The sequence below is a fragment of the Semicossyphus pulcher genome, unplaced genomic scaffold (assembly GCF_022749685.1).
Source record: "Semicossyphus pulcher isolate SPU_LCO1_2020_fin unplaced genomic scaffold, fSemPul1.0.p SCAF_6, whole genome shotgun sequence".
Lineage (NCBI taxonomy): Eukaryota > Metazoa > Chordata > Actinopteri > Labriformes > Labridae > Semicossyphus > Semicossyphus pulcher.
The window spans coordinates 11,485,505-11,498,908 of record NW_027211737.1 but is presented as its reverse complement, the minus strand read 5'-3'; the positions used below and the strand labels follow the sequence as shown (position 1 = coordinate 11,498,908).

The window sequence follows — 13,404 nt, the reverse complement described above, 5'->3', positions numbered from 1 at the left end:
CAAGGTTTTATTTGACCTCTATGTGAGAGTTTGGGGAGCACAAAGGGGAGCTCGACTGCGAGATTTCCCGATAAACCTCGCCTGGAATGATCTTTCTAGTGAAAGGAGACTGTGATTTTCCAGGATAACTTGGGTCGGTGGCGTCCGTCCGTATGTTGGCCCCGCCCCGCAGGCTGCATCATCATCATCCGGCCGGTGTCGTTCTCCCGCTGAGGTCACAGCAGCAGCGGCCCTCCCCTCCTCCACACACCGGCAGGACCAGAGCGCGGCGATAAAAACTGGAGGCAGCGAGAGAACAAGTTCAGTCCGAGCGACAAATCCCAAAGACACTGACACTTCTTCTGCAGAGACAAAGAGAAGTTAGCGAACCAGAAGAGATTTAACGAGGTAAGTTTCTTGTTTTACGCCGATGCTCTCGCGATATCTTTACAGACTCTTGTGCATCAGGTTGTTTTATGCTAATGTAAGAACTTAAGTTATAACTGTGTTAATTTTGAATCGTGACATTTTAACATTATTATCAGAGATTGTAGAGTATATTAGATAAGATTAAATAAAGTCTTTGTGCACGGTTGTTAATTGATGAAAAAGATGAACTCGTTTGCATTTGACTTAAGAGTTTAAAGTATAAATATGCAAAGTACAGTAGTATAAATATTTCCACCAGGAGCCTACTTCTGAAGTTAATTTGACTATTCAATGTGGCCGGGGCAATACTCAATATTTTAGTATAATTTCTGACAGTAGAATATTCTGTTTTTTTAGCTTTACACACATCTTTAACATCTTATGTTCATCAAATCAATCAATCAAATCATCAAATTTAATCATAAATGCAGTAGGGTATAGATTTAAAGGTAGAGTAATCTGCAGCTTTATAATGAACAAGTGATTCAACATGAAACACAATATGTGTGGATAAAGTAGTTTGGTTCGTAGCCTGGTTTCACGTTAACTATTTAGGGAGGTGAAACTTTGGATTACCTTGTGCTTACTCATTCATTCGGCATCCCAACACTTTCTCACCCTGGCTTCAGCAGCTCTTTATCCACCTCTGTCCACCCACATCCACCTTTTTAACCCTCGAGAATACTGTACAAACTCCCTCAGTAACTTGTATCATCAAGGTCACTGAATGTTACAAATGTTAGGAGAACATGGAGATGTTGTGCTCTGCTGCTGGACTCAGTGTGTGTTTCTTATCTATGAACATCCCTGCTATGATACTGTGAGTAACTGTGTACCACTCTGAGCCAAATCCTGCACAGCATCACAGACATGCAGACTCTTATCAGGCTAATGAGCTGGATTTTGTGTTTCCCAAAATCTCCTCCCCGGCATCCGTCAGCGTCGATACTCTCCGCACACTGATACTCTGTGCTGCATGTTTAGAGAAAGTAGTTTAGGTCCATTATCTGCATTCCCGGCAGTGTGGTCAGCTGTTTGTGACTCACGGGACCTCAAAGCTGTAGGTTAAGAGTAGGTCAGACAAGAGGATAAGGCTGGAGCAGTCTGTGGGAAACATGGCTAGAAGATGACGCAAAAAACCTTAAGAGCAGATAATTCAACGGTTGAATCCAGACAAAGAAAAAAAGTCTTCTCTGTCACTCTGACTAAATGTTGGAACTGTATCTTCATTTAAAGGCTTTGGGTCTTGGTTTACATCCCATAAAAGCCTCCCTCTGTCCTGTGCAGGCCTGGCTGGAAGCATGGATGACTCAGGACTACTCACACTGTCTTTCTGCTGACCGCTGGGATTTGATTTCATCTCCCTTCTTTTCCCTCCTTCTCTGTTCCCTCCATCCTTTCATCTCCTTCCACGTATGCTGTATTATCCCCTGCGTTAATACCTGCTCTTTCTACCCGCTCTCAGTTTATGTTTCTTCCTGATAAGGAGTTCAAGGCTTCATATTGTGCACAGAGGGAGGCGGTGAGGCAACAAAGCAGCTTTCTGTTCATGGGGACTTTACAGAGATGGATCACAGCTGGTTTATTGAAAGCTTGACTGAAAACTCCCTGAATGAATAATGCCTGCTAAGAAGCTTACCGACACGACATTGCATGCCTGAACGCATCATCTGCAAACATACTACACACGTGCAAACGGTTAAACTGAAAGAACAACGCCTGAAGTAAAGCTAAAAGTTGAGTGCAGGTTTAGGGATCCCAGCAGGTCAAACCGGTTAAAAAAATCAGATTTATCGGAAACATAAATCTACCAGCGTGCTGTGACAAGACAATGGGTTCGGTGTTTACAATAAAAGCCTATAAATGTCGAGCTTCTAAGAAAAATTGCCAGGAAACTAACCCTCGTGCCAATAAAATTAGGCTGTAAAAGTGCTACAATGCTGGCTGTAAAGATAGTTCCTCTGCAAGTTCCTCTTCTGCGTGCCGATCTGCACATACGACGCACTCTTAGTTCTTTATTAAGTATCGTTTCCGACATTTGAATGGACGAGAGACGTGAAAAGAAACCTCAGAGATGCTTTAAGGTGCATAAATTGAACTTCACAGGCAGGTGAAACTATGTTCCCTGCACCTTCTAACAATTCTCACCGTTTCAGACTTCCAACATTTCGGCCTTTTACCGCAACACGAGAATGTCTCACCTCAGACCTTCACAACCTCAGCGCACCATCATCATTACACGTCTCTGCTAATGGTCCAGTGACAAACATTGTGGTTAGCGCTGAAGAGCTGCAGTTTCTTTAAATATACTGAAATTACAGCCTAATAGGAAGTGAACATCGTGAGAATGTATTTATGTCTGTCCGTCTTATCGTCTGCTGCACGTGTTGGTTTTACCACAGTGTTGCATCCGAAGCTGCTGCTGACTCACAGTCTGGCTGCTGCTGTTGTTGAGATGTTTTCATTTATTCCATTCATATTTGACCTACTGGGGGAACCACAGCCTCCTCAGGCTGCTTACATGGTGGTACACGTTTCATGCATTAAGAGATTGGGTGTAACACAAAAATGCTTTAACCCCGTCAGTGCCAGTGGGATGCTGGTGTCCTGCCTGCTTTTTAGGAGAGGCCTGTTTGTGAAACGATTACTGTACCTTACTATCTGTCATTATGTTGAAAACTCTGGTCCCTATGAGCAACATGTTGGGCGTTACTACTTCTGTTGTGTTGTTGTGCGTGTGTGTATCAAAGTTTGGTCAAAACTCCTTAATCCTGATCCTTAAAGGACTTTAAAGAAGTCACTGAATATTTTCCTTTAGTATTTATTCAATATGAGGCTCATTTTAACTATTTACATTCAAGGTTTTGACCTTTGATACCAACAGTAAGAAAGGTTAGTTACATGGTTTACTGGTTAAAGTTAGTGGTTGCACTATATCACTCTGTGCCTGTAATTTAGGCCTGTAATTGTATGATGTCTGGACCGGATGTCTGTGGCGACTTTCGCGGAAAAAATCACAAGCGGCGCCCAGTTAGTGACGCGTTTTCCATCACCCAGCAGTGGTTGGTCTGCCAGAGAGGGTAGGCGGAGCTAAGCGGCTGCTTTTCCGGTCTCTGCAAGTGTTGCGAGTAAACAGTAATCTACTATGGCTGAACAAACAAAGAAAAGATCGATGACTACAGATACAACTTCAAAAATAAGTGAAAATCAAAAGAAAAAGAAACAAACTCGACGCTCAGATGAAGGCAAACAGTCTAAAAGGGAAAGCAACCGTCAGCGAGGAAAATCAAGAGTTACAACCGGAGCCAACCGTGGACGTCAAACATGCAGCACTGTCTGGATATCTGGGAAGTGTGATCTTCGAGATTACCACTTTAAATCAACATCCTCAAATATGACACTGGATAATTGAGGGTAAATCTTGTAACAGAAATTCTCCAGGCCAATGTAGAATCACCTCAAAAAATACTGAATTTCCAGTATATCTTAAAAAGTTACAGATTTGGAGCGTCCTAAAAAAACAGCAGTTGTGGCCTGAAGTTATAAGAGTTGATCACTTTAGGAATTAAGTTGTGCTGAAGAAAAGAACTAAAAGCAGCCTCTATATCTTCTCATTGAGTCTTTGTCTTCTATCTGTTGGTTCTGTGTTGGCTGCTCACAGTTCATATGCATTAAATGCTGTAAGACAGACCACAGAAACAGCTTAAACTGCGTCCTGGGATTTTCAGAGGAGCGGTGTTAATGGCGCCCAAACAGGGCCCCTTGAAGTCAGATACCAGAGACTTTAAAAAGGGTGGGATACACATATTTCATATCTGGTGTGTGCATGTTGGCGTGTGCGTGTGTGTGTTTGTGCGTGTGTTGATATGAACTCATGTTTCCGAAATGCATGGGGTCCGTTCTGGCTGTATTCTAGCAGGAAACACATGTTTTCAGCTGACAGGGTGGAGAGTGGGGTGACTGAACGGAGCTGAACAGCTGCACAAAGGAAACAAAAAGGAAACTGGTGTGTTGTTGTCGCCCAGCCCAGAGAGGCTCAGTTGGGGGGTAAAAACGCAGGTCAACGGGGTCCTCCTAATGGTGAGTGTGTGAATGCACATCTGTGTTTAAAAAGTCGAATCCTGAGGGGGAGTCTTTGTTCCAGCGGACAATGAGCAGAAAGAACAGTAAATCTTTGTGTGTCGGGGTGTTTATTAGCTCCACGTTCCTGAGCACTTTGTGTGTGTGTTTGAGAAAGCATGTATGTGTGTGGGTTGCCTCACTGATATACGAAAACACGGTGCTGTTTTCTATTAGCTCGGTCGACCACAGAAGGTGAGTCAGGGGAGAATCAGCTGACGGAGACAAGAATATTAACATGCAGGCATGTAAGCACACGGTTCTTGTTGTATGTCTGAGTCTTTGCATGTGTGTGTCTATAGAAGAAGTTCCTCATACTTATTTTTAAAACTACTCGGCTGTTCCTCATTTATTGGTCATTTTTGTGTTTCAGACCTCATTGTGTGTGACCTGCTTTTTCACCTCTTCCCCTTTTTCTCCTTTTCTTCAATTCCTTCTTTGTGACTCATGTTTACTCACACTTAACTGAGGAGAAGTTCCCCTCGACACCTCTCCTCTGTTCAGTGTGAAGAGGAACAAGTGTGATATGAAATATCTTTTTCTAGAAATATAAAAGAGAAATGTCACTGCAGTTTATTGGTCCTGCGACAGGCTTTCCCTTCTGTTTCCTCATCCTTTCCTTTTAAGTCCTGAGTCACTTCATCCTCCCCCAGCTGCAGCTCTGCTCCGTTAGAGAAGGAATTCTGTCACAGCGCTGCAGAAACTTTCTGCTGTGCGTGCTGCCTTACATCCCTCTGAAGTTGTCCAGATTGTGTGGTTTGATATGTCGATCTCATTTGTAGCAGAAAGTAAAGATAATCTTCTTCCTGTTTGTTCCCATTTGGGAAGTTGTAGATGAGTTATGATAAAAGGGAAATGAATTTAAACAGGACAACAGAGACACAGAACATCCTATCAGAATGTCCTGCTCAAGTGGTTAAAACTTCCTGTCTGAGTCAAGAGGTCAACACAACTTCAAGGAACTACAAATATCCTCTAGTTTCCCACAAGCACCCCACCTTGCACGTCCTTTCCTCTCCGGGGGTCTTCCTCAGGAGCAGGCGTAGTGTAAGGATGGAGGAAGGAAGCTGAACAGAGAAACAGTAGATTCTGGAGAAGGTGGTCGGTGTCGATCATTTTCCTGCAATTGTTGCCTCTGTGTTTTTGACAGATTCAAGACAAAATATTTACACTTATAGACATATTACAAAGAAACAGCTTCAGTGCTTACATAAGTCTGTCTAAACTGTATATGTTTGTCAAATACTGTCAATGGTTTCTAATATGTATTCATTATCTACTTCCAGTAAATTGAAGACCACTTGAATAACTATGGCAACCACACTTGGACTGTTCGTGCTCCTGTCTGCTCTCTGCTGTAGCCTAGCGGACAATGTGAGTACTACATCCTCATCATTAGAGGGCAATAAGTCTTGTAATTGTTTCAATGCATTATCTACAAATCCTTCAAACTTAACAAAGGCTTATCTTTATATATTTTAATTCTACAGTAGTTTCATTATCATTTTACAAACATTTAGTCATATTTTTGCATTTTGCAATTAATTCAATTTTGTGAATGGAATGGCTTGCAAAAACTCCTCGGTGGTGCCTTTAGGTGCTTGACGTAAACTTCAAAATCCAAGATTTTAGAGACAGCTAAATTTTACACTTGTATTTTATATACATTTTTGCAGAATAAATATTTATTTTTTCATTTTGCGTGTTTATTTTTGCAACTGCAGAGCTCACAAACTCTCTGTTGTCCTGTAGTCACATTCGTATCGATGCTACTGTTTGAATCAACAAGTAATGTTTGGCTTAAACTTGACGACAGCTAAAAGTTTATTTTGGATGAAGTACCTTCTCTATGTGTCTGCACTGCCTGAGTTGGAAACACATGCATCCAGTCTCCCATCACCGCTGCCCTCTGTCTAACATGTGAATTGTGTTGCAGGTGGAGCTGCTCCGCACTAAGAGAGGGACTCGTTTTTACAGAGGTGAGCCTGACAGGCAGCCTGCCAGACGGACGCTTTTGATTATTCATGTCCAGAAGTCTTCATCTTCCTTTGACACCTCCTGTGAGCCCCCATCACACTCCTGTTTGTCTTTCCCAATAACACCACCCTCACCATCATCACCATCAATATCACAATCTTTTAATTCACTGTTGTCACTCATGTGTTTGTGTTTCCTCTTTCCTGATACCTCTATGTTTGCAACTGCTTGTACATGTGACTGTGATTAAGTTTTCTGTGTTTCTTGGCTGTATACTTACTGTGTGTGTGTGTGTGTGTTTGTGCATGTGTGTTTTCTCAGCACAATGTGTGGATAGTAAGTCGTCAGCTGTGCGTAGTTCAGGGGACACTTGGCTGCGATGGAGGGGACAGCGTGTGGAGTATTGCCGTTGTGAATTGAAAGGACGAGAGCGTTGTCATATTGTGCCCGTTATCAGTGAGTGTGACATGGATACATACACACACAAACACACAAACACATGTGGATCGGCTGACTGACTTGCGTTACCTTTTTGTCTTTTCCTAATCGACTTCTTTTGTGTGCAATGAGCTGAGTATAATGTTCTGTCAGTCAGCTTGCCTGACCTTACTGACCTCTGTCTTCTCTTCTAACTTTCAGCTTCAGCCTCACATGATTATTTTTTTGTCGGCTTGCCTCAATCATGTGTCCAAAATCACTGTTATTTCAGTTCATGCAGGTTTCTGTGTTTTCCAGTGGGCGTAGTTTAGTCTAAGACTGTTTGAAATACTCCTGCCAGGCGAGCCCTCGTGCGCATTTTCACCCCCATTGACGAATTCTGTGAGACATGACTTGCCCCTCCCTCGGACAAATTGCAACCACATTTTCGGTCTGCCAAACTGCACCGTCTGTGAGCTCACAGCCCTGCTGTTATTCTTAACGGCAGCCTTTAGGAAATGTTGAAATAATAAATGAATAACCAGACTGGAGATGGCAGAAAACTAGGTCTGCTCTCGTGTGTAAGAAGAGAGTCAGGATGAAGCATTCACAGCGACCTTTTGTGTACTGCTCATGTTTCTCCGTGAAATGTGACACACTTGGACAAACCCACACATTTAATTGGCTGTGTACGCAAGTAGTCGGGGCCAATCAATCATGTTCTGGTTATTGAAATTGTTTTGTATGCTGAGAAACTGGATGATGTATGACTGACTAACTGGGTCTCTGTCTGCCCCCTCCAGACTGCTACGTGTCCCAGTGCTACAACGGGGGAACCTGTAAGGAGGCCGTGTACACGTCAGACTACATCTGCCAGTGTCCTCCAGGCTTCAGTGGGGCTCAGTGCGAGATCAGTAAGTACTCTTTTATCTAGTGCACGATTATTTTAGATCAATCCATCATCTTTTTTTCTCAATTTACATCAGTTAAACTTGTTTTTTTCTGAATGGGGCACCAAGTATCTCTAATGTGTGCCCCATGTACAGAGGCTGAGTTCGATTCCTGCCCTTTTTGCTCTTTAGCTGTTCAATCCAATAAAAAGGCAAATGGCCAAAAAACAGAACAAAATCTAAAAAGAAACAAAACTTTTTCCTCTACACTAAAATGTTTTATTCCAACCAACGATCCAAAGCTTCAAATATTAAGTTTACAAAACAGAGAAAAGCAGCAAATCATCACAACGGAGAAGCTAAAACCAAAACATAGTGGATTAATTTTTGGTTGATTATCTAATCAATTATTTAACTTTCAGCCGAACTTTTATAGCTCATTAAATCTTCATTTGCTGCAAAAGGTACACCCTGGTTTTTCCACTGTATTAACCAACAATTCAGTCAGTCCAGTCCACAACAGCGTGGCCGGTGACACAACACTGATTAAAACGTTCTACGAACTTGTTAATGACTCCAGATAAAGTCACAGTCTGACTGTGTGACTCAAACAGAAGGTGTCATGGGCCTGTGGTTTGGAGACAAGAAGAATAAGATCATAAACCGTGGAGAGACATTCTGGGACAGAAATATTTTTGTTTCTGCGGGCGACTTTTGGAGGCTTCAGGGACACTCCGCCCTCTTAGTGGGATAATTATGCAAACACCAGCGGTCCCAGCCGAGTGATTTCAGCAACAGAGTAATGAGTTCGTACGGCCAGACTCAATAAATGTGATTACATTTACGATCATTATAGTTTATGTTCGGTCATTGTTTAAACCGCAGAATGGAAAAATACAATAAACATGCCGTTAGGGCCCAAGCTGTGAGTTAAATGTCTTATATAAGAAATAACAATGTTTTCATAATTTGTCCAAATATTATGAAAGGTCTGAGTTTTTCCAGAACCAATAAAAAGATTTATTGTGTCAGAATAAATTAATTAGGCCGGTTATTAGAGTGATGTCAGCCTCATATTTAAAGACACCTAATTAAGTTTAACTTTGTGTCCTCCTACAGACAACAATGAGAAGTGCATTGTGGGGCAGGGTGCAGGGTACCGCGGCACATGGAGCTCCACCAGTTCAAGATCAGAGTGCATCAACTGGAACTCCACGTCTCTGAGAGGGAGGAGGTTCACCGCCAGGAAAAACGACGCCACCAGTCTGGGACTGGGCAACCACAACTTCTGCAGGTACATGACCAGAGCAACATGTTTACTGAGGGGAACCTGTCGGATATTCATTGTGCCTGTGCAATTGAATCAAGGAGGGGTCTGATGATCCAAAACATACTGGTTGAATTTTTATTAAGCCTGCAGGATGGATTCATTTGAGACTTTATTCTGGCTTTTATATCAAATTAAATGCTTCAGATTTTGGTGCTAAAGCCAAAGGTGAGAATGTCTTATTTTGAAAGGCAAAGACTTTTATATCTTTGAAAGGGCTCAGTTAACAAAAAGCATTACCAACAGACCGCCGAGGTAGGGTCAGCAACAAGTAGGAAACGGAAACAGGTAACCAAGTCCATGCAGGCTAATATTGAGAGGACTGACAGGAAATAGGACCTTAAATTACAGGTAAATTAGTGACTTGGCAATAAAATGGGCAGAATGAGATGAATTGATGATCTGCTTAACATTGTACTCATAGTACCTGCCCTTCTTCTCCCCCTTCAGGAACCCTGACAGTGACAACACCCCTTGGTGTTACATCTACAAAGGCACTCAGATCGCCTGGGAGGCCTGCCCTGTGCCCAAATGTCCTGAAGGTACAGCTCCACAGAAAGCTAATACGCTGAGATATTTAAAATTAAACAATTCTTCTCTTTAACACTTGGTTCCTCTGTGTGTTTTGGAGCAGATAAGTACCAGGAATGTGTGCGGGGCACTGGTCTGTCATACAGAGGCACAAAATCAGTCACTAAGAGCGGCGCTCGCTGTCTGCCGTGGGACTCTCCTGCTGTCAAACGCAAACTCAACAATGCTTGGAAGTCTGAGGCACTGCAGCAGGGGCTGGGCAGCCACAGCTTCTGCAGGTAGAGATGATGGCACACACAATATGATAATTCTAAAACACTCACATACAGAGTCATAAGAGTAACTCATTATATTTCCTCTTATTTCATCCTTATAGGAATCCAGACGGTGATGTAGGTCCATGGTGTCACACCTACAAGAACATGCAGCTGACCTGGGAGCTGTGTGACATTCCTAAATGCAGTGAGTTTCCTTATTATGATGGTTTAATTTTGCAGCAATGTTTAAACATAAAAGAAAGACTATCAAGACTGATACATCAACAGAAACTAAAATCTTCTGTGCTCCTCTTTTCCAGCAACTCGTCCGTCTATCATCACGACCCTCGGCCCTCGTGCACCAATAACTAACAACAACGACAGAGGTAGGACGTCTTAACAATTCTAATGCACATCAGAGAGTACATTTTTCTTTAATGTGATTGGTTTGTAATAATTGTACCAATATTTAACCGTCCTCTCTGTAGCAACATGTGGCCAGCGTTTGGACAACAGCCTGAATCACCCGGCGTTCCGCATGTTTGGTGGCAGAGCGAGCGACATCACGGAGCAGCCGTGGCAGGCGGCCATTAACGCCTTCCAGCCCCGTCTCAAAAAACACTTTCACCGATGTGGCGGAGTCCTCATCAACTCGTGTTGGGTGCTGTCTGCTGCACACTGCTTCGAGGACAGGTAGGAATCCTTCACATTAACACACACAAATTGCATAGTTTAACCTGTTTGAAAGGCAACATGCAAATATATATGCTGTTTTCTTTTTCAGTGTTAAAGCAGAAAAATTGGAAGTGATTTTGGGAAGAACTTTCCGGAAGCAGAATTCCAGCGGCGAGCAGATTTTCAAGGTTGAGAAGTACTGGATCCATGAGAAGTTTGACCCTGAGACCTTTGACAACGACATCGGTGAGTGAACCTCAAGAGAAAATAACTTTTGGTCTTGTTTCATATTTTTCCGATCTTGTGTCATTGAAATGTCAGATGTTCAGCAAAACAGTCGTTTGGTTTTGGCATGCCATAAAGTAAAGTTAAATGTGGCACTGCAGCAGCCACGTTTCCCCCCCGGGGGTGATGATATGGAACATTACGTGGGCAGCAAAAGCTTGTTAAAACTTGAACTCAAACCCTCAGTCTTCACCCACATTTCCCCGGTGCATTGCCCTGACTTTCCGCTGGTCACTTTCCACTTGCAGCTCTTTTGAAGCTCCAGACGGATATTGGCATCTGTGCTGTAAACTCTCCGGAGGTTCTTCCTGCGTGTCTGCCTGAGCGTGGGCTGGTGCTGCCCGACTGGACTGAGTGTGAGATCTCAGGATATGGAAAAGACTCTGAATGTAAGCAAACATCCTGCCTAATATGGCTCTCTAATGTTTGCATGGCTACTAGTTAAGCAAATTAATCTCATAGGCAAGTTTGACACACTTACTTGACTGACCAGCAGAGGGCAGTGTAAGCTTTTAACTGATTTATATTTAAACTTTCTCTCCACAGTTTCTGCAGAGTACTCTGAGCGTGTTAAGAGAGGTTACGTTCGCCTGTGGCCCAAAGAGCGCTGCATCCCTGATGTTTTGTCTGGACGCACAATTACCTCCAACATGCTGTGTGCAGGTGACACCCGAAACCGGGACGACGCCTGCAAGGTGAGAATAATTTTACACTTAACCTCCTCTTTAAATCTAAGCTGCTAACAGTGCTCAGTCTAAGCATTCCTTTCTTGGATTCCTTTCCAGGGAGACTCTGGCGGCCCACTCGTCTGCCGTAACAATGACAAGATGACCCTGATGGGCGTGATCAGCTGGGGCGATGGATGCGGGCAGAGGGACAAGCCTGGGGTCTACACTCGTGTCACCAATTACATCGACTGGATCAACGGGAAAATCAAGGCAAACCCGGTGTAAAGTCAAAGAGACTGCAAAGAAAATTTAGCTCGAGAAGATAGAAAGATCCACAGGACTCTGATTGTGTTCAGAGTTTATCTGTTGATCTGAAACTGATGGAGGTTTTAAAGCAGCAGGACGACTCCTACAGAGACGCACAAGAGGAACCTCAGAGTTTTTATGCTCATTGTAGCTCTAGTTTTCTTCTGACTGTGTCGAATGTGAGAGGACAGAAACACAGGACGACTCTTCTTCCTCCCTCTGGTAGATGTTGATCTTCATAATATGTTGTGTAAAAACTTTCCATGCGTCTCCTCAGTGTTGGTTCAACCACACTGGAGGTTCAGGCAGGAAATATAGGACATGTCAGCGTATTCTTCTCTTCTCTCTGGTCGTCTTCATGCTGGTTTATACAAAGAATCACAGTGGCAGACTTTGGGTCAGTAGCATTTTTATAAACCAAAAGAACACCCCACTTAGCATAAGCACTTAGTTTGCACAGTAGAGGTAGTCACACAGGAATGTAGGTATTTTTAAAGTTAGTGCAAAGCAAAGACTGAGATACAGACTAGTCTTTTAGATGTGAGGTTATTTTAGGTTTAATTTTTAAAACTGTTTCTCTTACTTCAGGGTTTGAGGATTTCCAGACCTTAATCCAAAACTAATCTGCTGGTTCAGATTCAGCTTGTCCGTGCCTTTAGCTCCCCGAGCTCTTCTTGTAGATTGAACATGGGGAACCTGGAGAAACTCACTCCCTCAAACAAACCCTCGTCCTGCTCCTCAAGCTTCACTACAGAGGAGGACCAAACTCGCACTTCTTCTCTACCTGTTTTCTACACTTCCAGAGCACTTCTCACAAGACTCCTGGGTTGAGCCCAACATGTACATAACATGTATATTGATTTTATATTGAAAATGACTTGGAGCTCTTTTCTGTTTTAAACTGCATTTTGACTGCAAAGCTTTTCTACTTAAACTCAAATTGTTCTATGACTGAGTTTAAGATGTTTTGTACTAAGTTTTTTATTTATGTGTTTTAAGATTGTTTTGTAGAAAATACTTTTGTACTGTAGTTAAATAATTTATTGTCACTGTCATAATAACCATGTCTTGCAACATACTCCTTTGTCAATAAATAATATTTGGAATTAATCTTTTTTTGCGTCAAGCTTTTTAACCTTGTTGTGGCTTTTTTACTGATTAAATAATTACCATACGACAGCTTAAGGATCACTCAGGCTCAGTTTATCTGCATCTGAATGAAATTAAGTTTCATCAAGCAGAATTCCTGCGACATAAATGATGAAACTGGGAATTCTGTAAGCGTGTTTAAAGGGGAAAACATCCATAAATCGCTGGTGTGCATGCTTTGGATAACTGTATCCAGTTGTATTTTTGGAGCTGGCACTATAATTTCCTTCAGGATTTAAAAACTTCTATCTCATCTTATCTTACCGTATCCCTGTGTTAGACGGAACATGATAATGTGGCCCCTAAAAGTGGGAAAAACTAGACGAGGGGCCCTCATAGTGGAGAAAACGTCACAGCAACCTCCAGGGAGTCCTTCAGGTGGAGAAAACAAAAGT

The 13,404-nt window shown here is 42.6% G+C and overlaps 1 protein-coding gene across 3 annotated transcripts; it reads left to right on the top strand.

Moving 5' to 3' along the window:
- The first annotated feature begins 299 nt into the window (after window positions 1–299).
- plat (plasminogen activator, tissue) lies at window positions 300–12,927 on the top strand. 3 transcript variants are annotated; one of them, XM_069683746.1, is made up of 15 exons: window positions 300–387; window positions 5,814–5,901; window positions 6,464–6,506; window positions 6,826–6,960; window positions 7,725–7,835; window positions 8,931–9,105; window positions 9,589–9,680; window positions 9,773–9,947; window positions 10,046–10,131; window positions 10,247–10,312; window positions 10,415–10,619; window positions 10,711–10,847; window positions 11,135–11,275; window positions 11,433–11,581; window positions 11,672–12,927. In XM_069683746.1, the coding sequence occupies exons 2-15, from the start codon at window positions 5,839–5,841 to the stop codon at window positions 11,837–11,839; spliced, it is 1,746 nt and encodes a 581-aa protein (XP_069539847.1). In that variant the 5' UTR covers window positions 300–387; window positions 5,814–5,838; the 3' UTR covers window positions 11,840–12,927. The 3 variants fall into 3 exon arrangements, with proteins under 3 accessions (XP_069539847.1, XP_069539846.1, XP_069539848.1); XM_069683745.1 differs by having other exon boundaries at window positions 6,464–6,587; XM_069683747.1 differs by lacking the exon at window positions 6,826–6,960.
- Window positions 12,928–13,404: the final 477 nt, after the last annotated feature.